At 40.3% G+C, this 27265-nt stretch overlaps 1 protein-coding gene and 4 non-coding genes across 8 annotated transcripts; 2 read left to right on the top strand and 3 right to left on the bottom strand.

Annotated features, from left to right (window-relative positions):
• Positions 1–540: 540 nt before the first annotated feature.
• On the top strand, positions 541–612 carry trnaw-cca (transfer RNA tryptophan (anticodon CCA)). Its single transcript has one exon. It is a non-coding gene; the product is annotated as a tRNA-Trp (tRNA).
• A 1382-nt stretch (positions 613–1994) lies between these two features.
• On the bottom strand, positions 1995–2067 carry trnaf-gaa (transfer RNA phenylalanine (anticodon GAA)). The gene has a single exon. It is a non-coding gene; the product is annotated as a tRNA-Phe (tRNA).
• A 1300-nt stretch (positions 2068–3367) lies between these two features.
• On the bottom strand, positions 3368–3580 carry LOC131703488 (small nucleolar RNA U3). Its single transcript, XR_009309939.1, has one exon. It is a non-coding gene; the product is annotated as a small nucleolar RNA U3 (small nucleolar RNA).
• A 139-nt stretch (positions 3581–3719) lies between these two features.
• Positions 3720–3792, top strand: trnai-uau (transfer RNA isoleucine (anticodon UAU)). Its single transcript has one exon. It is a non-coding gene; the product is annotated as a tRNA-Ile (tRNA).
• A 7378-nt stretch (positions 3793–11170) lies between these two features.
• LOC117965257 (zinc finger protein ZFP2-like) lies at positions 11171–26885 on the bottom strand. Of its 4 annotated transcripts, none has more exons than XM_059005774.1 (4): positions 26788–26885; positions 25672–25935; positions 23676–24177; positions 11171–13509 (listed from the first exon to the last, which is right to left on the bottom strand). In XM_059005774.1, the coding sequence occupies exons 2-4, from the start codon at positions 25891–25893 to the stop codon at positions 12308–12310; spliced, it is 1926 nt and encodes a 641-aa protein (XP_058861757.1). In that variant the 5' UTR covers positions 25894–25935; positions 26788–26885; the 3' UTR covers positions 11171–12307. The 4 variants fall into 4 exon arrangements, with proteins under 4 accessions (XP_058861757.1, XP_058861755.1, XP_058861756.1 ...); XM_059005772.1 differs by lacking the exon at positions 26788–26885 and adding an exon at positions 26499–26687; XM_059005773.1 differs by lacking the exon at positions 26788–26885 and adding an exon at positions 26527–26687.
• Between the last annotated feature and the right edge of the window lie 380 nt (positions 26886–27265).

Raw genomic sequence — 27265 nt, 5'->3', positions numbered from 1 at the left:
CGGTCCCATCGTAGAAGCAAGATAGTTTATTCACAAAAAATACATACACTTTTATTTATGTTTCTTTTGTTGGTAAATTAACCCAATACATTATTGCATTCTGTCACGTCATTAGATGATCAAAGCCCCTTTGTGCCAGTGAGCATTCAGAGGAGACGCGCTGAGAAAATCCGTCATCTGTGTCACTCAGTACTGCCAGCTTTCCCTCGTTGGTGATATATTGGTCAGCATAGCTGCTTTCCAAGTAATTGACCCGAGACGATTCCCAGCCAGTACAACTGTGTTTATGCCCACGTTTCAAATAATAAACATTATAAAAGCAAATCGCTTTGTTTTATGTTTTCTTTACTTTTAAGCTGAGAATCAAACACACTTCCGACAACTTCATAGCCCTGCTGACTACGAACAAATATTGAGTCGGCTGTTTCCCATGACCCTGGTGATACCGAGTGTTTTCCAAGTATCAGCATCGGACTTAGCATGCCTTTGGCATGCTTGCTGTGCACTCTAGCATTGCATAACAAGCATGCACTACGGCAGGAATTCGTGGCGCAACGGTAGCGCGTCTGACTCCAGATCAGAAGGTTGCGTGTTCAAATCACGTCGAGGTCAAAGCCTTCTTTGTTTCTATTCCACACCATTTAATTTTGTAATGTGTTTGCAAATACTAGTTTGGAAGAATTTAATGTACAGCAAGTAATAATTGATACCTTTAAGCTGAACAGGCATTTAAGAATTAACAACGAAGACATAAAAAGGGACACAACGCCAACAGAGTTCAAGCCCATCACCTTAACCACTTGGCCACGACTACTTGGTGCAACGTGCCAAGATCTATAAACACAGACCACATATATCACAGACCAAGAACAAATACACACACACTGTTTTAAATAAAACTGACGAAACCATAATCCCTGGTTTAGGAGGCCAGTGCCTTATCCTTTAGGTGACTTCCAGGTGGATAGCAGTCAGCGAGACAATACACGACCAGAGGAATAAATGTGTTCATTTTACTATAAAGATTGTTTCAATGAAATCAACAGCTGATACCAAACTCTTGTCAGCACTCAATACCATTTTAATTTCTTTTTTAAATCGGACTAAAATAGCGTTCCTAACACAGATTGTATTTTTGTTGTAAACAGACTACTTGTTGAAGTCACTGGAAAATACTGTGTGTACAAACATGTAATTAACTTGATTGTTTTAATATTCCAAATAACATATTACTTTGAAAATCATCTCCGTCGGCCACTGGATCGTGGTCTCAGGCTGGGATACGGACCATTGAGAACAGTATAAACGATCTATGACTGGAAGTAGCTTACATGAGAAATGCTCTCGTTAAACATGCTAGGATGATCGACTTCGGCATTCTCCAACTGCTGTTTACATTTTCTAACACGTTATGAGAACGAATACAAAGTTTGACCCTTTCCTTGTAAGTGGGGGTAAGCACAAGTTATTTTCAGATGTTATGTCTTTATTTAAGCACAATCAAGTCCTGCGTAGTGCAAATCACATTACTATATTTGTTATATTAGTCAAGTCCTATTGAAAGAGTTCTTAAATAGTTTCAACATTATCAATGATCAATTTGAAATTTGCTTATTGATTTAAACCAGTATGAGATGCACACTCAAAATGTGTCCCCTTCCTTCAACAACCCCCTGACTGAAGATTGGAGTGGTCATCACTAGCAGCCAGCAGGTGCCCGAAAACAACACTCATTGTCAGCTCGGTGCTGAGAAGTGGCAAGCTCTACTTCATTAATATGATACAATGACTGGGCAACAACGAGGTGTTACATTAACAATACCAACTAACTTGAGACAGCCAAGACGTTGAAGTATACCTTAAGTTTTTGCATTTCTTAATCACATTAGAAAATGGCACTCTGATACGTTGTTATTTCTTCCAATTACACAGAACAAAAAAAAAGCTCTTTTTTTCTGTTCAAAATAATACAAAACAAAAATAGTCTTGCTACTTGCCGAAACCCGGGATCGAACCAGGGACCTTTAGATCTTCAGTCTAACGCTCTCCCAACTGAGCTATTTCGACTTGACAAGACTTCCGTTTTTTGTCACCCCAGTAAACCTGTGTATTATGAGAAACGTCAACAGCTCGGCAACACAATAGAATCCGATGCCTTTACAAATGCGTTTCGAAACACTTAAGTTTTCTCCCAGATGCGGTTTTCAGCCGAAACGGGGGGATAAAACTGCCTATGATCAAAGTGGGCAGAAAAGTTGCATAATTTGCATACCGTATTGGGAGAAAAGAAAACGGATCATCAAATTGATCAATGCTAATGTTAAAACAATTTAAGAACACTTTACATAGGCCTTGACTAATATAAAAATATAGTAATGTGATTTGCATTACGCAGGACTAGATTGAGCTTAAATAAAGACATTACATCTGAAAATAAATTGTGCTTACCCCCACTTACAAGGAAAGTGTCCAACTTTGTATTCGTACTCATAACGTGTTATAACATGTACACAGCAATTGGAGAATACCGATGTCGATCATCCTAGCATGTTAAACGAGGGCATTTCTGATGTAAGCTACTTCCACTAATAGATCGTTTATACTGTTCTCAAAGGTCCGCATCCCAGCCTGAGACCACGATCCAGTGGCCGACGGAGATGTTATTCAATTTAATATATTATTTTTAATATTAAAACAAGTTAAATACATGTTTGGACAAAATATTTTTCATTGACTTCAACGAGTAGTCTGTTTACAACCAAATGCAATCTGTGTTAGGAACGCTATTTTAGTCTGAATTAAAATGGAAATTAAAATGGTATTGCGTTCTGACAAGAGTTTGGTATCAGCTGTTGATTTCCTTGAAACAATCTTTTATAGTAAAATGAACACATTTATTCCTTTTAAGAATAAATAAAATTGAGCTGTCAGAGGAGGATTTGATCAGACACCTCCACTTGGAGACCAGAACACAGAATTCTTTGGAAAGACAGAGTCCTTAAGTCTAGCGCCTTAGACCACTCGACCATCCTGACAAACTGCGTTCATTACAGCAGAAAACCGCATTATTTATTTCAGCACAGCCTAGGGTTGTCATATCAAGGCCCGATCGGGTTTATTACGCACATACCAACTGTTGCTCCATGAATGATGTAATGACAAGTGTTAAAACAGAAACGGTTTGAAGCCAACCCACAAAAGTAAGACTATTTATTTCAATATCGTTATAACTATAAACGATGCACGCATTTTACAATAGCAATTGCTATATGACAACGACCAAAAAGTAATTTTGTTGCAATACTGTATACAGTGTGAACAGAATCAGATATTGCTCTGTTGCCTCGAAGAAACATCTACATTTTGTATTTAAAAAGGACATCCAACGTGGGGCTCGATCCCAAAAGAGAGCGGAATGTTCATCAATGATCAAGAACAGCTACAGTGAAGTAGCATTCAAGTCCCGCTACGCGCTCAGAAGAAAACACTGTAACTCCTCGTTATGGTTAGCGAGACCAGACACTAGAAACGCATTTCACTAGAAACAAACTATAGAAATGATCCCTGAAAGTAAAATCTTAACAAATATGTGGGTAAAACAACTTCCCTACTCCCGGCATGATGGTGTCTGATTCGGTTTCCTTTCTAGAATATTACTTGTTCATAGTAATGTTAATAATTGCCAATGCGTTTCAAACACAAAACTCACTTTCTGACCAGGTTCCATAGTGTAGTGGTTATCACGTCTGCTTTATACGCAGAAGGTCCTGGGTTCGATCCCCAGTGGAACCACTTCAATTTGTTTTTACAATATGACTCCCTGGTCAAGACAAGGTAGTTCTGGGTTTGGCCGATCATTAGATTGCGGATGTAAGGTATCTGGTCCCATCGTAGAAGCAAGATAGTTTATTCACAAAAAATACATACACTTTTATTTATGTTTCTTTTGTTGGTAAATTAACCCAATACATTATTGCATTCTGTCACGTCATTAGATGAGCAAAGCCCCTTTGTGCCAGTGCGCATTCAGAGGAGACGCGCTGAGAAAATCCGTCATCTGTATCACTCAGTACTGCCAGCTTTCCCTCGTTGGTGATATATTGGTCAGCATAGCTGCTTTCCAAGTAATTGACCCGAGACGATTCCCAGCCAGTACAACTGTGTTTATGCCCACGTTTCAAATAATAAACATTATAAAAGCAAATCGCTTTGTTTTATGTTTTCTTTACTTTTAAGCTGAGAATCAAACACACTTCCGACAACTTCATAGCCCTGCTGACTACGAACAAATATTGAGTCGTCTGTTTCCCATGACCCTGGTGATACTGAGTGTTTTCCAAGTATCAGCATCGGACTTAGCATGCCTTTGGCATGCTTGCTGTGCACTCTAGCATTGCATAACAAGCATGCACTAGGCAGGAATGCGTGGCGCAACGGTAGCGCGTCTGACTCCAGATCAGAAGGTTGCGTGTTCAAATCACGTCGAGGTCAAAGCCTTCATTGTTTCTATTCCACACCATTTAATTTTGTAATGTGTTTGCAAATACTAGTTTGGACGAATTTAATGTACAGCAAGTAATAATTGATACATTTAAGCTGAACAGTCATTTAAGAATTAACAACGAAGACATAAAAAGGGACACAACGCCAACAGAGTTCAAGCCCATCACCTTAACCACTTGGCCACGACTACTTGGTGCAACGTGCCAAGATCTATAAACACAGACCACATATATCACAGACCAAGAACAAATACACACACACTGTTTTAAATAAAACTGACGAAACCATAATCCCTAGTTTAGGAGGCCATTGCCTTATCCTTTAGGTGACTTCCAGGTGGATAGCAGTCAGCGAGACAATACACGACCAGAGGAATAAATGTGTTCATTTTACTATAAAGATTGTTTCAATGAAATCAACAGCTGATACCAAACTCTTGTCAGCACTCAATACCATTTTAATTTCTTTTTTAAATCGGACTAAAATAGCGTTCCTAACACAGATTGTATTTTTGTTGTAAACAGACTACTTGTTGAAGTCACTACTTGTTGAAGGAATTGTGGGAAATGTCGTTTTAAGACCTTGAAATATACCTTTGCTTCTATACCTGATCCAAAATTTCCCACAATTATTTTCAACGTCCCGTCCCTGCCTATTGGCTGAGCGTCGCAGAGCATGCAGGGGCGGCGCATTTAAATTTCAAACTTGTACAGACAGACACGGAGTATTTCGCTTATTTGTTTTTAAGATACTGACTGTCTGTTGAACAATACAAACTAACTTGAGACAGCCAAGCCGTTAAAGCATACCTTAATTCTGCCATGTGATGCAATAACAAGTATTGGCATTTTTGCATTGTCTGCCTCGTCAAACAAGCTCGAGCCACAGCATACAGCGCTGCTGCATCGGGACACAGAGGTGGATTTTAAAGCGACTGAATCAACGAGCTGAGACTACTTTTTGAAGAAATTGAAAACATACCTCTCGTCAAAATATTTGCTATTTAGTTAATTTATTTATTTTTTGAATTTGCAATTGGCAGACTACATTGCCGACAATCTGAATTGCTCATATCAAGTTGCGTTGTAGCCTATGAGAATCGCTGGCATAGCTCAAGGGGAATTAGCTCTAATGGTAGAGCGCTCGCTTAGCATGCGAGAAGTAGCGGGATCGATGCCCGCATTCTCCAAATAGTTTTAATGTATCTGCGTATTTAGTCCCAACGCATTATGGAGATAAATACAAAGTGTGACAATTCTTTGTAACAGAGACGCCCGCCCTACATGTGTATTTTAAAGCACAGTCTCCTAATTTGTAATATTCCCCAGGCTGAAAAACTGCATTGCGCCCTCCATCGTATGCCTTCCGAGAAGCACAAAGGGAGATTTTTTATATATTTTTTTTTAACAATGGAAGAGTTTGTGTTATTTGGGAATAATTATAAATGGCTTGAAATAACGTCTTGGCTGTGACTTATTGCTTTTATAAAACGGCTACACCAATATTTGTAACGTTAGTCACTTTTTGAGATCTAGTCAGCTATAACTATGCTAAGCTCCGCTAGCAAATCGACTAGCCGTCCTGTGCTAGCTAGCTAGCTGGGTTGCTAAAAAAAATATATATATATATATATATATATCAGCTCAAACATTTCCCAGGTCGCCTCTCTCTCTTCGCCTCTCTCTCTCTGCCTCTCTCTCTCTGCCTCTCTCTCTCTCTCTCTCTCTCTCTCTCTCTCTCTCTCTCTCTCTCTCTCTCTCTCTCTCTCTCTCTCTCTCTCTCACACACACACTCTCTAATTTTTAAAAAAAATAAGATACGATACTTCAGGTTTAAATACAGTAAAATCGGGAGCAGATAAGTGCAAGTTAAAGTGCATTAAGGGCAGAGTGCTATATTGTCCAGAAGGGGAGAGCTGAGTTTTACAGGTCCTGTCTGAAGAGGTGTGTCTTGAGGAGGTGCCAGAAGGTGGTCAGGGACTGGGCAGTCCTGACATCTATAGGAAGGTCGCTCCTCCACTGCGGGGCGCGGGTGGAATCTGCAGTATCAGTAGTGTATCCTACAGATGTCAGGACTGCCCAGTCCCTGACCACATTCCGGCGCCTCCTTAAGACTCACCTCTTCAAACAGCACCTGTAGAACTCCTCTGTTTGTATCCTGGGACACTATCACCCTTCATTTAAATGTGCTTTATTTTGCTCTTATCTGCATTTAATCCTGTACTTCAGAATACTGTAATCTGTCAAGTGTTTAAGCTGTAGTATTTTGTATTTAATCATATCCTGATGTAACTATCACTATTTAATCATATCCTGATGTAACTATCACTATTATCTTCTGTATTATAGAATTATGGTTTGTCACACTTGAACAAAAGTTATTGTATTTCTTGCTCTTATTGTATTACTTGTATTGCAACACTTGAAATGTATTTGCTTACGATTGTAAGTTGCCCTGGATAAGGGTGTCTGCTAAGAAATAAATAATAATAATAATAATAATAATAATAATAATAATAATAATAATAATAATAGTTACTTTGAAAGACACTAAACCAGTTTAAAGCATTCGTTATTTAAACCAAAACCAGTGTATAAAGTGTTTTTGTAAGACAAATAAAACACAAATGCACCGAGATTTGAACTCAGCTCGCTAGATTCAGAGTGCTAGCCATTACACCATGAAACCACCCATACAGTTCCTCCATTGCAGGGACTCTCGTCAATGTTTCGTCAAAACACCAAACAGCACAAACTGCACTACACTCTGTGACCACAAGAGGGAGAGAGAGCGTAATAAAATGATGCTCTTTAATCCAGAGCAGTGGTTCTTAACCTGGGGTCCTCAGAGACAGTCCAGGAGGTCCACAGGAAAAAAACATGAAACTTTTCACTCAACATTAGTAATGTGCAAAATCAAAATGTTTGCTTCTTGAATTGATTTGATTTCACAAAGTTTATGATGGATCTGTTAACCTGCAGCTCTGATTTTAATATTTTACAATTAATAATTATTTATACTGTGTAACAAAGCTACATAATCACAGCCGTGGCTAAGATGAATGGTTTGAGAGAAGGGAGAAGAGAGAGAAATAGCTGTGTTTGTACAAACTCAACACAAAGAAAACTATATTCTATTTTTTCGTTTTGCTTGCAAGATCAACTTTTTTCAGTTTTTTTCTGAATTGCAAACAAACTGCATCATCTGAAAATGAGTTTACACTTAAGAGCACTGCTTGACTAGAAGTGGCTGCTGTGCCAAGGAAGACCATTTGCAAAGAAAAGACACTTTGCATTGGCAGCACATGCTTCAGTGCTCTGGGAGTGTTTATAGCCCTGTGAGTTTAACAAGTTGTCTGAATTTAACCTGTCTGGTCAGGCTCTGAAATGGATGGAGTCTGACTTGTTAGATAGAAAACAAAGTGTTAAAATAAGCAATAGTGAATCAGCGTTTAGGATCTGTACTATGGGGGTCCCACAGGGATCTATATTTGGGCCTTTGTTATTTAGTCTCTACATTAATGATCTACCTTTGGTCTGTCCAGAAGATCAACCACAAGAGGAGACTGTAGTGTCTTGACATCACACTACGTTTGCACAAACAGCTTGCTCAATTAAGGGTGCCATGTTCTGGAATACGCTACCAGACTTTATGAAAAGTATATCAGACTACAAGAGTTTTTTTTTTTAATAGAACTGAAAAAATGGTTGAAACAGGACCAACTTTGTGACCATGTCTAGTCCCCCTCCATTTGTTGACATTAAATAATAATAATTTAATGTTTGAGAGCTGCCCTTCATGGCAACAGAATCCACAACAACAATGACTTTTATCAGCATCTTCATCTGGGCACTTGTCATCTGCACTCAGGGTAAGAATCATTTAGAAAAACACTTTCATCAATTTGTGGGGCTATTCTTAATATATAAGTGTAAAACAGGGGCAAACTAATGGAAAATAAATTAAACTTCAATAGAAAAGGCTTTCATTTAAATGGGTTTTCATTAGTTAATTCACTGATGTACTATATTTTCACAGACCCCCCACTAATTTAGTCTCATTCCAAATGAAAGAAAGCTGGTTTTTCCAATCTTTCTCAAAACAACATATCAATACAAGAGCCATGTGTTTCTCAGTGAGCTGGAATCGCCATGGCAATGGAGTGTGATCAGTCACTGTGTGCGCCCTTTCACAAACATCAAACAAAATCAATCAATAAAGAAATCAATACACGAGTGTGATGGAAATATAATGAGTTCTGGTTGTAAATCTCCCTCTTGACCTGTGAGGATACAAAGTAGCGAAAGGGAAAGGCTTTGGACGGGTTGGCCTGACAGTTCATTCCCTGGGTCGGGAAGTCAATCAGCCTGGAAAAAGACGAGACTCCAGTGCGGGAATGTATTGACCTGGAAGGTAAACGAGGTAGCAGCTGCAGGCAATAGAATCAGCTGCAATCGTTTACCAAGGGGTCATGCATAACCGCATAAAAGGGGCTGGAGAATCTTTTCCTTCGTTTTTGGTTTTGAAATAGACCCAGAAGGACCCGTGCACTGTGTATTAAGAATAGTGTGAGTTTTTGTTTTGTTTGTCTTGTCTATAATTGCTATTTGTGTGTTTATAGACAGCTAACACGTTCTGGAGCTGTTAGTAAGAGCCAGCACTGAACCCGGAACAGCACTGCACTCTTTGTCACTCTTTAACCTGTATCACCCACCACGAGCACTACAGCACGCACCCAGGACTGGTGACCGTGGTTGTATATTGTGGGAGAGATGCTGTGTTTATTGTTTAGGGCTGCAATCCCTGTTACTGTACTCCGTGTTTTACGCATCGCTTATTATTTGGTCACCAGACCTGGATTATAACTAAAAATAAAACGTATATTTTTCCATACCGGATTACAAATCTCGTCCGTTTATTCCTGCACTGCATCAGCTCTGCACCTGTTCATAATCAGCAACCACTTTGCCACAAGGAGTTTGATACCTTTTCCCCTGGCTTGTTAAATATCATTCTGATTGACATAATGAAAACGCACTCCTAGCAGCTTGCTCAAGGTACATCTTGAAAAGGCCTGTGAAAGACAGTGAAGTAGATGTCCAATTTATAACAGTAAGAAGCAGTCAAAATGTGACCAATGAAAAGAAAAATGACAGGTCCATTACTTCTACAGCAGCAGCAGCAGCACGTGGGAAGGTATACCACTAGGGGTAGGGCACTACATACCCTTTAATACACAATAGCATTGAAATGATGACAGAAACAGAAATATTACTGTCAGTTTAGACAAACAGATCAGTTATATTAGACAGCAGTGATATACTGAGAGCTTTGACTGGGGGAAAAATAGAAGAAAACAGTCAAAGTGAACCCGACCCTATCAATTGCACTGGTGCTCACTCACGGCTCAGATCTCCTCTATCTGTGACAGCAGCAGCAGCAGCAGGATTTGTAGAAAGGAAGCTGCTTTGTATACCGGTGCCTGCCTCACTGCTCCAAACACTTTGAGACACACAGTATTGATGAGTCACTGCTCAGCCCTTTCAGAGTCACTGAAACACACAGTACAATGATGCCATTGCTTCTACTGCTGGGGACACGGGGGCTCTTTGCTCAAGGTGATAATTAAATAGTTATTTATAAATCTGAAAGCTTGACTGGAGTTCATTTTAAACAGAACTTTTCATTGAAGTAAATCTGTCTAGCCGCTTCTTTACATTTTGTTTGTATTCTAACACAACACTATTTAATTTGACTCTTGCATTATTATTTTATAATCATTTTTTGTTGTATTTTTTCTCCAGAGTCCAGTGCAGACGTTGTTCTGACTCCGTCTCCAACAGCTCAGTCTGTTCTCCAGGACACACGGTCTCTATCCGCTGTACAGCCAACAGCTTTGTTAGTACCAGCTCCATCCACTGGTACCTGCAGAAACCTGACTCCTGATTTATTCTACTTCTAACCGTCACTCTGGGACTCCAGCTTCATTCAGTGGCAGTGGATCAGGGACACAGTTTACACTGAGCATCAGTGGAGTGCAGCCTGAAGATGCAGGAGATTATTACTGTCAGCAGGGCAATAGCTACACATTCACACAGTGATACACGTCCGTACAAAAACCTCCCTCAGCTCTGCAGGAACTGCTCTGGCTCATAGACAGTAACCACAGGGGCTGAGGCTGAGAGCAGCTGCAGAGCTGCTACAGTCGGACTGCACAGAGCTGGGTTTGATTAGGCTGTGTCAGTGGTATAGCCTGGATTTAAACCAGCGCTCTCCGGGCTATAGGGCACATCCTGCACTCCGGCACAGTGCCTTTGCTGAATGCTCCACTCAGGAGCCCCTGAATTTTATAATTTTTAGAAGATTTGTTTTTATTTTATTAAGTAAGCAATATTAATAAAATAATTTCAGTATGAATGTAAAATGTTGTTTAATGACAGTGATGACATTTGAATGTGTCCAACGTGAAAGATCATTTAAAGAAAGACCAGGTCAATGATCTAGTCTTAGAGCCCACCGTGGGGGACATTAGTGCTGCTATTACTTAACAATGTGAGGAAGTAAACAATAATCTATTTGCTTTACTTCATTCTTTTTCTTGTTTTCATCATTTAAAAACCTGCATACAGAAGAGATGTGTTCATACTCAGAAAAGTAGTCCAAAGAGTTTGATGATAAAAACAGCATTTTAATGACAAAGAGCAATTAATTTGACCTCCGAGAGACACACAGCAGATATTAATAGTGACCACAAGAGGGAGCCAGAGCACCACTGCTGTCCATAATGTAACAACACAGTAATAAGACTATTGAAATAGGCAGTAGCAGTTACCTCCCCAGTCAGCCCAGTTCTCCCATTGTTAACACAAGGCTCCTCACACCCAGTCATCTAAACATTCCAGTGTGGGTCTGTGTCTGGAGGAAGGAGCTGCTCACAGTGATGCATGCAGGGAAACACTGACTCTAAAATCTCAACCTGCAACTTCCACCCCTGACACTTCTAGTATATTTGTTGTCTTACATTTGATTTCTATAAGAATCCAGACTGACGCAGATAGTCAAAGTAAACAGATTTTATTTCCCTAATCAAATACAGCTCATCGCTTAGCTTGTGCCCTGCTTGTTGTGTTATCTGGTTTTACACTTTGAATTTGCACAAGGTGGGGCAAGCAGCAACACACAGTCTAAAAGCGCATCCACATTTACTCTATTACAGCTGCCTTGTGCCATTCTATGCAAAATAATTAACAATAGCAGTTTGTTTCCTCCTTCAAAGGGTTTACCAGGAGAGCTGCTCTGTGATACATGAGCACTCAGATTCTGATCCAATCCGAAATTATGTCTTTCGTATTACAATGTGAGTGTGTGTCTCAGTCACTTCAATCATACAAAGAGCATTTCAAGAGGAGCGATAAAGTGGAGCGAAGCGATCAAAAAAAAGGCGCAAAGTTAGAAGCAAGAATTGTGTGAATCTTGGGCCCCAGCACCTTTCCAATTGTGCCTATTTGCTTGACAAGATTGGCCTAATTGCTTCTCCTAACTTGGATTTTTGCATTTGAGATCACCCCTTTAAACAGCTGTTTGTCGAACTTGTTTTTGTCATGGGATATATTTAATATAGGGAGGTAATCACTCCATAGTGGTTGGCTTTGTGCTAAGGGCGAGGTCGTTACACTAGTAAATTCCATTTAAGGATTTGTTCTGACTGTCTCCTCGGCTTGGGCAGCCACACTATTCAGCAGCACACTGCTGTGCTGAAATGCCAGGAAGCAAAATGGATAAAAGTTATTTTTATGCAGGAACATTATTTACATTTTCTTTTTTTTTTCTCTCCTGTGTGAATTTGCTGGTGTGTAACAAGGGATCTTGACTGACTGAAACTCTTCCCACAATCAGAGCAGCGGTACGGTTTCTCTCCTGTGTGAACGCGCCGGTGTGAAACAAGGTGTCCCGACCGTCTGAAAGTCTTTCCACAGTCAGAGCAGCGGTACGGTTTCTCTCCTGTGTGAATACGCTGGTGTGCAGCAAAGGATGCCAAGTGACCGAAACTCTTCCCACAGTGAGAGCAGTGATACGGTTTCTCTCCTGTGTGAATGTGCCGGTGTACAGCAAAGGATGCTGAGTGACGGAAACTTTTCCCACAGTTAGAGCAGTGATACGGTTTCTCTCCTGAGTGAATTCGCTGGTGTGAAACAAGGTTTGCTAACGAACTGAAACTCTTCCCACAGTCAGAGCAATGAAACGTTTTTTCTCCTGTGTGAATCCGCTGATGTTTTCCAAGTTGTCCTGACTGACTGAAACTTTTACCACAGTCGGAGCAGTGATATGGCTTTACTCCTGTGTGAGTTCTCTGGTGTTTTACAAGGTCTGTTGAATCCCTGAAACTCTTCCCACAGTCAGAGCAGTAATATGGTTTCTCTCCTGTGTGAATTCGCTGGTGTGTTACAAGTTGTCCTGATCGACTGAAACTCTTCCCACAGTCAGTGCAGTGATACGGTCTCTCTCCAGTGTGTATTCGCTGATGTATTAATAGGTGTTCTGACCGACTGAAACTCTTCCCACAGTCAGAACAGTGATATGGTTTCTCTCCTTTGTGAGTTCGCTTATGCAATTCAAAATTTCCAGACCGACTGAAACTCTTCCCACAGTGCGAACAGCGATAAGGTTTCTCTCCTGTGTGAATTCGTTGGTGTTTTGAAAGGTCTCCTGAGTTCCTGAAACTCTTTCCACAGTCAGAGCAGCAATGCGGTTTCTCTCCTGTGTGAATTCGCTGGTGTGCTGTACGGTGTCCTGATGACTTGAACCTCTTTCCACAGTCAGAGCAGCGATAGGGTTTCTCTCCTGTGTGAATTCGCTGGTGTATCACAAGGTCTCCTGAGTGCCTGAAACTCTTTCCACAGTCAGAGCAGTGATACGGTTTCTCTCCTCTGGTATATTTTAATTTCTCTCCTCTCAGTATTTTTAAATTCCTTAACTGGGTCCTTGCTTTAACTGCTGGACTGGAACCTGGAAAAAACAAACAGGAGTGAAAAATCAGAGACGGTTTTAAGTAAGAAATGCAGAAAATGTTCCTTCCTCATTATGTCGTTTCATGACCTTTTCTGGGTTAGGTAGTGTAGGTAACTGTAGTGTAGTCCGCACCAGGGAGGCTGCAAAACTGATTTGATTTCATCCATCTGAACGCATGAAGGAACCTTCTAACCTCTCTTTAACTGAACTTTAGAGGAATACTAAGGATGAGGGAGTATAAGTTTAATTTATTCATCACAGGAATAGTAACCTACTATACTGTTTTTTCTGGTGTTGTTGATTATTGTTTATTATTTGTCAAAAAGGGTTGCAATGGGTACCTATCTGTTATTAATACTAGCCCGATCAGCTAGATTAGGATAGGGAGATTGTAGGAGGTAACAGAGCTGTACATTTCTACGAGGAATCTGTGCACTCTGATTCTGGGGCCCTGTGCCGATCTCGGAAGGTTTGATCAGGAGAGTCAGCCTAGAACTTTTAGTCTTTTTCGAAAAACAGATTTAAGGGGTGGTGTAAAGTAGACAGAGATTGGGTGTTTGAAATACTATACCAGAGTTGCCAGGTCCGCGGTTTTCCTTTAAAAAGACAGCCGCGGGAAATATTTAGGAGTCGCTGGTTGCTACTTTTTGGGCTACTTTCAAGAGGTCTCGTGGTTTTTTGGGCTAGTTTACTTTATACATATAAAAAAAGAATAACTTTATTAAAAATGTATAAACTTTTGCAGCCTACCCGCCGCAGTGCACACAAACTATGTAAAACTTTGTTTCCCAATAAAATAACATATTGCGCATGACCACAACCACCACTGCGCATGACCATGCGAGTGAACAGGAGTGAGAGACGAATGATTGTGTTAATTGACAGTGAAAAGCAGCCATTTTAAGAAACAGGGTAGAAACATCGAAACCGCTAAAAAGCAGGAAAAATAAAGAAGTAATCTAAATACTGAAAAAAATACTGCAAAGACTGAGAAAGAAAAAGGGTTACAAGCATGGATTAGCCGTGTACCTGGCGATGACTCAAAAGCAGCGTGTAGGTACTGTAAATGTGAAGTGCGAGCGCATCACAGCGATCTGTTAGCTCACAGTAAGACAGAGAAACATATTAGAAATGCAGCTCCCTATTCAAATACAAGAAGCTTATTTGACACAGGATTTAAGAAACAAGTTGACAATTCCATTAAAATATGCGAGTTGAAGCTGGCAGCCCATATTGCTTGCCTTTCCAGCATCCTCACCGTAGATCATTTGGGATGCATAGTCAGGGAAGTTGTACAGAAGGATATTAGTCTTCATAGAACAAAATGCTCAGCACTTATAAAATGTGTCATCGGGCCCATTGTTCATCAGGAGATGCTTGAAGACATCGCCAAAGAGCCATACTCTCTAATTGTGGACGAAAGCACAGACATCAGTGCAAACAAGCAACTCTGTGTGGTGTTCAGGTACTTCAGCAGAAAACATGAACGTATCATTTACCGGGATTGTTAGCTTGCCAGCCGGTGATTCTCACAGCATTGCAACAGCCTTGTTAAAAATTCTTAAAGGAAAACAAAAGAAGTGGAAAGATGCATTGGTCTGGCAACAGACGGTTGCAATACAATGTGTGGGAAAAATAATTCGGTACTAACAAAGTTAAGGGAGGTGAATCCAAAAATTGTGTACATCAAGTGTGTTTGTCATTCACTGCAGCTCTGTGCATCAAAAGCAATGGACGTACTTCCTCGAAACATCGAGTACATGGTATCACAGACATACTCGTGGTTTTCCCACAGCACTCAGCGTCAAAAGAAGTACCGCGATCTCTATGCCACCATTAATGTTGGCCCGCTGAAGATTTTGCAGCTTTCTGACACAAGATGGCTTGCAATTAGCCAGTGTGTTGATCGAGTGCTTTCTCAGTATGAAGAGCTAAAGTTGCACTTTCAGCTTACAAAGGACACTGAAAGGAATTACAATGCTGAACTGCTGTACCAGATGCATTCAGACCGCGTAAACAGAATGTATCTGTTTTTTTTTCAGCCCCTCGTCACTGAGGTCAACAGAATAAACAAGATGTTTCAGCTTGACGGTGCCAATCCAGCGAAACCTCTTGCTGATTTAATGACATTTTACCGCAGTTTGATCCAACGAATCATGAAACCTCACGATTTTCCAACATGGTCATCTGTAATGGATTTTGACATAACGTCCGACAGAAACAGCTTGCCACTTTCAGCAGTGGACTTCGGGATCAAGTTCCAGTTAGAACTGTCAGAATCAAAGATCGAACCTCAGAAAGCAGAGGATATCAAACACAGATGCAGAGATTACATGTTCGAGTTTCTGAAAGAGATCAAACAAAGATTGCCTCCTAATATCCAGCAACTTGAGTCACTTACCGTTCTCAGCCCAACTGTTGTACTCAGTTCCAAAAAGGAACAGATGGCAAATTTATCATTTTTGCCACTTTACAATGGAGATCTTGGCAAACTCGAACAGCAATGGCGAGCTTTGAACAATGTACACTGGGAGCACACTGAAGACAACCAAATTAAAGAGTTCTGGGTTGAAGTGGCTAAACACTCCGATGCAGCTGGTGATAAAGATTTCACTGAACTTGGTCTTTTTGCCTTATCTCTTTTAGCCCTACCATTTAGCAATGCATCAGTGGAACGTGCTTTTTCACAAATGGCCCTAATCAAAACCAAACTAAGGACCCGCATGCAAGAGAAATTGTTGGAAAACATTCTTAGGGTCAGAGCATATATGCAGCGTAATAAGTGTTGCTGCAACCAATTTCAGCCATCCAAAGCAATGCTGTCATTGTTTACAGGCGACATATATGAAGCAAATAACGCAGAAGATGGTGCAGACTCAGAGGAGCTTTTTTGAAACTAATATTATATATATATATATATATATATATATATATATATATATATATATAAAAGTAAAAATGTTTTATTTGGTACATACTTTTTTCTTTGTACATTTAAAATTGACTTGAGATACACCTGCGTGATGATAACAGCTGGCCCTTAAACGAGGAGTTTGAAGGTAAGAGGTTAAAAATGTTTTTTTATGTGTTATTTCAATGCATGGGGCATACTTTCAATTAACTTAACTTTTTTGTGTTTGCAAAAAAGAGCCAACAACTTGCCTTTTTTAATTTGTTAGGTGTATTTAATTGATGTGGCTGTTTAATTGATTTAAATGATGTGATCATCTAATTAGATTGGTGGCATAACTTTAAAAGATTGAACTGTTTTCTTCTTTGGGAAACAGTAGCAGCATTGAAGGATAGGGCTACATGTTAATGGTAATAAGCTTGGTTTCAGTAAAAAAAAAACAAATGAGGCTAGTTTTGAAGTGATTTTGGGCTATAAACACTGTAGAAATCTGGCAACCCTGTACTATACAGAGTATAATGGTCCTGATCCCATTCTGGTTGCGAAGACCAGGGAGTCAAGTTGTTTATTGCTAATTTCCTGAGAGGGACTGTACATACAGTTAAGCTTGCCTATGCTGGGGGGTTCCCGAGTGGCACATCCAGTAAAGGCGCTCCACGTGAGTGCAAGATGCGCTCTATAGTCTGCAAGTCGCGAGTTTGAATCTAGGCTATTCCTTTGCCGATCGAGGACAGGAGCTTCCAAGGGGCGGCGCACAATTGGCCGAGCGTCGCCCGGGGGGAGGGAGGGCTTAGGTCGGTCAGGGTGTCTCGGCTCACCGCGCACCAGTGACCCCTGTATTCTGGCCGGGCGCCTGCGGGCTTGCCTGTAAGCTGACCGAGAGCTGCGTTGTCCTCCGACGCTGTAGCTCTTGGGTGGCTGCATGGTGAGTCTGCAGTGTGAAAAAAAGCGGTCGGCTTGATGGCACACGCTTCGGAGGACAGCGTGTGTTCATCTTCAACCTCCCGAGTCAGCGCAGGGGTGGTAGCGGTGAGCCAAGCGTAATAAAATAATTGGCCATTCCAAATTGGGAGAAAATAATAAATTACTGGCAACGACTAAGTTTATAAAAAAAATAAAAAAAGCTTGCCTATGTTGAGAGTAATTGAACATGCAAATGGGAAAGGCTAGCCTAGGTTGCAAGAGAACCCAGAGAGTCATTTGTTAGATTGGGTTGCAGGAGAAACCAGAGAGCAGTTGAATGCACAATAAGCTTGTCAAGGTTACAGGAGTTTTCTGGGAGTAATTGTGTGTACGATAACCTTGTTTGTTGATTGTAAATGAGAGAGTAATTGGAAATAAACTCATTGATTATATGTTGATTCACAAATCTGCTGTATAAAAATAGAATAAATGAATAAGGGTGATTGAATATTAACTCCAATATATCGGAGGACAAACCCGCCGATTAGCAATAAAGATCATTTTAAATCTGTGTATTAGAAATAAATGAATAAGAGTGATTGAATATTAAGTCTAGTATATTGGCAGGGGGGGGGGGTAAGCCTGCCGATTCGGAATAAAGTCATATTCCCCAATAGATGTCATATTAACCCTGTAGACCCCAGATTAAATACAGAACCCTCCTGTAGATTCCTGAGAATTTTGACCAACAGTGGCGATTCCACCTAAGTTTGATTCAAATAAACATAACTAAAAAAAACAAGTAAAATGTATAATTACAGGTTTTATTAATTCTAAACAGGACAAATTATTCTTTGAAACAACACCAGCCTTGACAGTTTGTGCAAAGCAGACAGCAGAGTGAAGAGATGGGTAAGACGAAAGGGCTTCCAGGTCGAGTCCGCCACTGAAAAGAAAGGAGACGAGAAGGAAGGAGGGGCTTCTGTTCCATTAGCCAGTAAAATAAGAAGAGGCGGAAAGGCGGCGGGGCAGAAGAAGGCAGCTGCCATCCTGTTGGTCAGGAAAGAAGGAGCTCTCAGCCTAGCAGTCTAAAGGGGAGGAGCTACCGCCAGCCAAGTTACCAGAGAAGGAGGCGGAGCTCTCAGCCCAGCATTCTCAGGGGGAGGAGCTACCGCCAGCCCAGGAAGGGGGAATGGCAGTCATGTCAACCAGAGGGGGCGGAGCTATGGTTCCCACGGGGAGAGAAAGTGAGCCTGTCGGAGCGTCTGGAGCCGACAGCACCCGTGCCTGAGTGGCCGTTTGCCCCAGCAGCAGCAGAGGAGTGGCTGTTGTCACCACTAGCAGCAGTGTGGCCACTGCCACCACCACCACCGCCAGAGCGGGTGTTGCTGACCCTATGCCCTGCACTGCAGCCAGATGGGTTAGTGCTGCTACATGGGGACATGGGGCTTAAGGGAAAATGTGGTGGTTAAACGTGCGCCTTCTAACAGAAACCCAGGGGGCAACAATAGGATAAAATTAGAGACAGCGGTTAGCAGACGGCAGGGCATCCAGGTTAGAAAAGGCAGCCATGTCCGTCTGGTATTTGACAGGTGTCAGGGTCAGGGTTGGCTGGACTCTAACTTTCCCACCCTCCCGCCCAGAGGTTAAACGTTATTAGGAGGGAAGGAAGGTAGCCTTTTCTGTTGGAACGGCTTTTGTGAAAGTGGGAGGAATATGATCAGGCAGTTGTCAAATGATTGGGCTTTTAAAAGAGAACTGAGTGCCAGTCAGTGCCAAAGTCATAGTCTTCAATGTCAAGTGTCAAAATGCTTGAGTGATGTTATGGGAAACATATAAAAGTTCAAAATGTATGTGAATTGTTTTTGAAAAAAAAAAAAAAAAAGTACCAGAAAACTCTGACTATTCAAAAAGGTCGCTGTAAGAGATAGCCGTCTCTTTTAAAGAAGAACATAACATTAAGTTTCATATTGCACACACTATAGCTTCTAGAGGGAGAGTGAATTAGAGGACTGGGAATGTTAATCAAATCTCTTAACTGTTTCATCGATTTTTACCTACATAATTGGGTACAATTTGGTTTCGACAAACAAATAAATACAATAAATTGAACTGTGTTTGGGATCTCAAGCTGTGTTGTACGGACTGTGTGAGAATGGAGAGAAAGATGTCCAGCTGCATTCTGGGACTACAGGCTCTCACCACACAGACACACACACACACACTCATTTCAATGCCCACTTTTTAAATAATATACTTTGAATACTTAGAAGTGATTAGGAAGAAAATAACATGAATTTGGTGATTGATTTTGCATAGAATTAATTAACACATAAAGCATTTTGTTGTAAGAATCATTTAAATTGTTTATTTCTTACTTTTGATAAACACTGAAAGACCTTGGCTGTTAACTCAATCTGGTAGTTATGGACATGTTCATTAAATTACATTGAAGTTTTACCCAATTAGCCAAATTTGATAAATTACTGTGGATGGTCTTTAGGAGCAGATCCATTACGATGTTTATCTACCAGTTCCATTGAGAAAGATCCATGAGAATAAATGCAATTCATATTACAAAAATTAAAAGTAATCTGAACATTTTAAAAGTAAGACACATTGACATTGTAATAAGAAAACAAGTTTTACTTTAGCCATTAACTAATTAATGGCTTGTAGACTGAGATTATGGAAAAGCTAATGATTAAAAACTTTTTACAAAAGTGGCCTTGGGCAGCAAATTGGACGGGACCACGTGAAATTATAGACACATGTGGCGAGGGGAATATGATGGTTTGTAAAAACAAGGAAACAGCCGACATATAAATGGTTTCATGTGGATTAGTGCAAATAGTTTAAAGGCTGATATTGTCTAGAATACATTCGAAATTAAAGTCTTAGACCTATATTTCAATGGGGAGGTTGGGGCAAAAGTCATGCAATATATATTTAAGGTTTTCAAATATTAACAAAGAATAAATCCTTCACTTGATTTTTCATTTCAGAAGTTGCTGTTCTGTGTGCATTGGTGAGCCTGCTAGCAGTCACTGAAATGCACCCTTGGCCAGATCCCTGTGTTCCCTCAATGAGAGATAAACAAGCCGATTACTGCTTTGCTATGAACTAAGATCTGGTGGAAGCAGTGATTAACAAACAAGGAGAACTCCACAGTGATGTTAATAGAGGGGAAGCGAGAACCCGCAATTGATACAGGCAGTACCTCCAGAACAAAATACTGATGAACAAAAACGCATAAAACCTACTGCTTTGCCAAAGATTGGAGATGTCAAATCTCTAAAGAAAGAGGAACATGGAGGCTGGGTAATGACTTCATTCAAAGATTGGAGATGTCAAATCCCTAAAGAAAGACGAATATGGAGGCTGGCTAATGACTTCATTCAATATCCATTGTTGTGGAAAAATTTGTAATGGGGGTGTGGGGGGAAATCGGACATTCCCTTTAAGGAGTTGCGAATTCATCCCTTCAATGCAAAACACACTGGAACTTACTGGTTGCAATATACCACACAATAAACTTGGACCACTCTCAATGTGTTTCAGCTTTCATTTCTGAAACAAAAACCCATTATTATTGCCACGACCACGACCAAAACCACTGATACCACATAGTCCACAGACTACTCCAGGATCCGCAAACAGACTTGTGTTTACTCGTTTCAAAAAGACTACTGTTGAAAATGTTCAAATAATCAATGCTGACTGTGCTTATTAATGTTGATAGGAAAAATATGCTAGAAATGTATTGTTTAAACGGCATTAGGGCTAACTCGAAAGTTATCCAGGGTGCCGTTTCCCAAAAGTAACTCGACCATCGTAACAGCAACGTGTCAAATCTGATGTGTTTCCCAAACACCGTCGTTAGTCAAGTAGCTCATGAATAGCATTGTGGGTTCACGAGTGGTCTGGGGTAATTGCGAGGAGACTTTGTGAACACACAAGGGCTGCGGAGCACCACTTGAAGTGTGTGTGTTGAGGGCATCAAACATATACATTCTGGTTTAAGTTTAATAATTCTTGCTTTGAACAGTATATCGCGATGCTTTGTGTTGAATTTATTGCATTTATAACAAATAAAAAGGGTAATTTTATTAAGAATAAAAAAAGACCAGTATTTAATTGTATCGTTTTGAAGCCAGGTTACCTTCAATTGCAATGCGTAAAATAAAGACGCATTATATGAGGGCAGAAGTCCTAAGTTTAGTAATACAAAGTGTACATAAGATCATGATTTAAATGGAAATTGAAATAATATGTGGAAGATGCTGTTATCACAATACATAATGGTTTCTCCCCGTGACCCTGTAAAGGATTAAGCGGTTATGGAAATGGTTACTTGGATATACTGAACGGAGACATCATCACCAGGAGCCATAAGAAAAAAAAAAAAAAAACTATTATTATCATTGCGCTGTAAGCCTAACCTACCTGCATTCTATATCTGGGATGGATTGAACTTATTATTACCAGTATTAGGCCTATTATTGCATTACTTATCTTTATTAATAGACAACATTGATCTATTTTTATAAACAAAAGTGCTAGTAGTTTCTATCTTTAATTTACTTATTTGTATAACTAGAGCTTGTTTTTACTGTACCGTCAGTTCAGGAGAGTCCAGTTAAGAAGAGAAAGATTGAGTTTGGCACGGTTGTTTTGTATCCCTTTTCACTGTAATAAACCCTCCATGCTTGATTCAAGTGGCCTGTTTGCATTTATATAACCCATGCCTGGTTGGCTAATCTTTTTAAACCCTTACAATATTACAGTATATTAACAATACAAATTTGTATCTCTGCTTGTTCATTTTCCAAAGTTTCCTCGTCTATATAATCGCCAGGTCTCAAATAAATTGGCAGTCTCCAATAGGAGCTGGTCTGCTCGTGAGTTTTGTAAATAAATGCCTGGCCGTTTAATAGAAGTTTCACGGTATGTGTTAATGTCCATTTAACTGCTGTTAAATACTTTTGTACATGTCCGGCTACAGAGATTAGCACTGTCTCTCAGAGCCGGCCTTAGGGCAAGGCAAGCAAGGTGACCGCCTAGGAGGGCCCCACCCCCAAATTGTGTATATGACGTCTTGAAATGAATCCCGATTCAGACTCTTCACAATAATCACCTCCAAAATATATTGATTTCTGCTGACCAATTTACTGTATGCACAGACTGACAAAGTGGATGTATTTCCTCATGTGTGTACTTGTTCTGCCATAACGCCATAACGGCCCTTTTATTGAAGGATGGGTCCTGATCATGACATGCTTTTATTAATTAGTAAAAAAAAATACTTTAAAAAAAAAAAAAAAAAAAAAACTCAAGCAAAAAAGTAAACCTACAAAAAGGACCCTTCAGTACGGCATTCACACAGCGATATTACAGGCTCAGCTGCAATCTGGCAGCATACCTCCATTTACATAGAAGGCAGATCATGCAGTGTTAAAACATGCTGCCGGTGTGTCACACTTCAAAAGAATATACTGTATGCTGCACACATTAAATAGGGATTCGTTTTTTAAAAAAACAAAAACATTCTGTTCTTCAAATCTGCAAGAGCACAAAACATAAAGTCTACCGGTAACTCACATTTCAGTATGTTGCTTAGACAAGTTAAACTGATAGTTTGTTTCAAACTTTTTGTGCCAAGTAATCATACACATAAAACAGTAGGCTACAGTATTTTAATTAAAGAATAAACCATTTTAGCCAGAACTCTAACTTATTCTAATAAATTAAACTTTGTTTTATAATATAAAGCAGAAATGCTGTTAACATATGGCATTTTTAACAGTATTTGTGTTTTTATCATTTATATTCTGAGGTGAAATTAAATATTTAAGCTATTTATTACCCAACCTGTGACATAAAATATACAATATTGTAGCCTACGCTGGTCAGACAGTTGGTTTCGAACTTCAGCCCCGTGTCATCAGCTGCAGATGTGGGCAGGACCAGATTTCAGAACACGAAAAAATAAGGGGAGTTTTAGGACTGTACCAGTAACATCTATTACACACATTATAGGGTGTTACATACTGTCCTATATAAAATGTGGTGTCTGTTCACACTGAGAAAAATCTGCTTCACACCGGCACTGTGCCTCCACTGAACCACCTTGAGAGTGTCGCTGCATTTACCAGCATTTCCCATTGACACTGAAAGTGATTCCGCATCAGTGCCGCCACAGACACGGTGATTTGCTTCAGTGTAGACAAGTATGCGAAATGAACCTGGATGCTAATGTGGAGCCCTGCTATCTGTTCTCAGCCTCTCAGTCACATTGTGGCCATCACTCAGTGTAGAATGACAATGTCACAGCTAGTCAGTCACTCACCTGCTGGACTGCACTCTGAATGTGAGCTCTCGTCGTCCTGTCCACCTCCTTGCGTGCTGTTGGGAGAGCCTTCCTCTCCAGAGCCTTGCTTTCTCACATAGATTCTCACCAGCACCACGCTACACTCCCGCAGGTGTACCGGACCCAGCTCAGTGGGGGCTGCTTTCAAGTCTTCGGATTCTTCCTTCCCTGGTTTCAAGAGTACCTCCTCTTTCAGGGGCTCCAGTTTAATACGCACCATTTCCAGCACCTCTTCTTTCATAGGAACTGGTTCTTCTGTCTGGGAGATCTCCAGTTCGTTGCGCTCAGCTTTAATTCCAGACACCACTGGCTTGATGCTGTCACAGGGCGTCTCACAGAGCTCCTGTTTAATGGGGAGGGAAGCCAGTCCAGTGAACTCCAGTCTAATTGGGACCAGTTCAAGTTTAGGGAGCTCCTCTTTAATCGGGACAGATTCCATCTTCACATTGTCCAAGGCATCAAACGTGGTTCTGCTTGGTAACTGTCAGAAAACAAAAGAAAAAAAGATTAAGGGCTGGTTTCATATCTGATTAGCACTAATCACCGTGTTTGTGGCGGCACTGATGCGGAATCACTTTCAGTGTCAATGGGACATGCTGGTAAAATGCAGAGACTCTTTATTCTGTCACTGACCCGTCTCTCGAGGTGGTTCAGTGGCGGCACAGTACCGGTTCTGAAGCAGATGTTTCTCAGTGTAAACTGCAATGCCACAACAGACACTGCATTTTACACAGAACAGTACGTAACACCCTATTATATTTGTAATGGACGTTAATGGTACAGTCCTAAAAAAACATTTTTTTGTGTTTTGAAATAGGGTTCAACCCATCTGCAGCAGGGAGCCGAAGTTCAAAACAAACAAACTGCAGTGTACAAAAATGAGGGTCGATAGAATAAAAGAAGTCATTTTTAAATTACTAAATGATGCTTTAATCATGTCAAACTTTGTGTAGATCAACTTATTTAAAAAATGGATTGATTTGATCGATTGCTCAAAGTAGGTGTTAATCCCCAGGGATCCTAGAAATCTGTTTATAACAGAATACTGTGGAAAAATGCGCAATTTGCATTTTGGCAGAGAATTTGTATTTTTTACATTTTGTGAAGAATGCAAAGAACATCTATGAACCCCACCAACTGAATGAGTTGTAAATGTTTTAATGTAAGCACCAGTGACACTTCTGCAATGTGCACATCATCACCCTGTTGTGTTTGATCAACCGCTACACCTACACTCTACAAGAAGCCTGGGAAAGTACTGGATGCACTTCATTCATCCCGTGGGGATAAAATAAAATAAGGGTTTTGGAGGTTGCCTGTGCTTTGAAGTTTCGGTTAGGATTGTTAGGATTATGGTGAATTATAAAAAAAAAAAAATCATGTGATGAACGAATAGCAACTGCCCACCAGCATCGAGTATGTGAGACCTCAGCCCCCCTCAGGCAAAGTCAGCATTTTAAAAGGGGGCTCAACCCCCTCTGTGTTTTGAGACATGTCAGGGCATCCCTGCTGATCACAAATGAAAAGAAAAATGGTTTCACATTACTAGCGTGAAATACATTGAAAGCACTTAGATCAAAATACCTATACAGTTTGTATACACAGCAATGCAGTCGAATACGTTTGCCTAGAGATTTATTGGTAGAGAACTTCTGACAGATATATCTTATAGTCAGTCTGACATACATAACCAACCCATAAATAATTCTTTAAAAAAGAAAATCTTATAACTGCTGTGACTACATTTTCACCATTCTGGTTGTGGTCACGTTCATGGGTTCTTTGTTAAAGATCACTTAACTCTGTTATTTTACGGTCAAAACTACAGATATATATCTATAGATAGATCTAGAGCTACAATCAGCAGAGTTCAAGTGAGATTTGGGTCCATCATCTTGGGTGATGATAAGAACACGAGAGAGTACACATAGTTCTATATATGTCTCTGGAGGGGTTCCAGTTTAGTAATACACACCATTTCCAGCACCTCTTCATTCACAGGAAGGGGTTCTTCTGTCTGGGAGATCTCCAATTCATTGCGCTCAGCTTTAATCCCAGACACCTCCGACTTGATGCTGTCAGATGGCATCTCACAGAGCTTCTGTTTAATGGGGAGGGAAGACAGTCCAGAGAACTCCAGTCTAATGGGGACCAGTTCAAGTTTAGGGAGCTCCTCTTTAATCGGGACTGATTCCATCTTTAAACTGTCCACAGTATCAAATGGGGTTCTGCTCGGTAGCTGCCAAAAATAAAAAAAAAGAAAGATTATAAGTCCTGTCAAAGAGGTTTAAGTGGGGGCTCCTGACAGGCACACCCAGTAAAAGCGCTCGCCCGAGTGCAGTGGATTTGTATTTCACTTTCAGACTCCAGAATTTAAGGTGGACTTAAAAATACCAGAATTATTCTGATCTGACTCTTAAGGTGGATTTCACTTTTAAATCGCCACAAAACATGAAGATGTTTAATTTAAATTACTGATTGCGCGTGCGTCTATTCAAAAACACTCCTGCAAATTCGGCGATTTTTCGGTTTAACCCTGAAGCAGAAATCGTGTTAACCATTGACATACACACAAACACACACACACACACACACACACACACACACACACACACACACACACACACACACACACACACATATTAAACATGGATTACATTGTCAACGTGTAGTTTATACTAACGTTTCAGAAAATGCGCAAACATTTGACTACATGATGTATTCACACACAAACAGGAAACAGGCTGCTCTCGTACAAGCAGTGTTATAAATTATGGGGTTTCCACAAACGATTAGACTCACACTGTGTATTACTTCTAAATGAACACACTTTATTGAAAATCACACATCCGGTACCACGAACTCAGCTCTTCCCAGAATCCCGCTCTCCAACATCTTCCTACCAGACCCCATCTCCCTGTAACAAAGGTTCCCACCGAGTAAGCGCTACAATTCATTGAATCACCAGACTGTTACATTTGCTTAGTTGCAGGTTAGTATTATTACGAAAGCACACAATTACTTTAATTGCTTGTTCTTATATCACTGACCAATATAAATCCAGGATTTTATGAAATTGTTAACAACTCACCCGCTACTAATCTTCAAAACTCAAACCCGCCGCAAATCTTGCGCTTTAAAATGATGCGTCCGGTTCAGTTGAGTTTTTGGAAACGAAGCTTGTTCTGTGGGCAGAATGAATGCTTTGCTTCTGATTGGTTACTTGCGAGTCTAAAATGTTTAATGGAACATTTGATTGGCCAGATTATGTGACAAAAAGCTGGTGGGGAAAGACTGGGAAAAATTTAGGTGAGTCTGACTTTGCGGTTAGAACTACCCACTGAAATGCATAGAATTATATAAAATATTGTATAGAAGAACAGAGGCTGTATCAAACTACCGATATATATATATATTTTTTTTTTTTTTAATTTTGCAAGATTCGTACATATACCATATTTTAATACCAGTGTTTCCAAAGATGGTTTATTCAAGTTTTTCATGGCAATGCAGTGTTGGTGATACAGAATGAGACTTGAGTTTAAAATATGTCTGCCTTGAGCAAGTGC

The sequence above is a fragment of the Acipenser ruthenus genome, chromosome 32 (assembly GCF_902713425.1).
Source record: "Acipenser ruthenus chromosome 32, fAciRut3.2 maternal haplotype, whole genome shotgun sequence".
NCBI classification, from domain to species: Eukaryota; Metazoa; Chordata; class Actinopteri; order Acipenseriformes; family Acipenseridae; genus Acipenser; species Acipenser ruthenus.
This window is presented reverse-complemented; position numbering and strand designations above follow the sequence as displayed.

Coding starts and splice junctions, on each gene's coding strand:
- LOC117965257 (XM_059005774.1), bottom strand. CDS start 25,893: ATGGAATCAGTCCCGATTAAAGAGGAGCTCCCTAAACTTGAACTGGTC. Junction 24,178..25,671: donor ATGAAGAGGTGCTGGAAATG/GTGTGTATTACT, acceptor GTTTTCTGACAG/TTACCAAGCAGAACCACGTT. Junction 13,510..23,675: donor TTCAGAGTGCAGTCCAGCAG/GTGAGTGACTGA, acceptor TGTTTTTTCCAG/GTTCCAGTCCAGCAGTTAAA.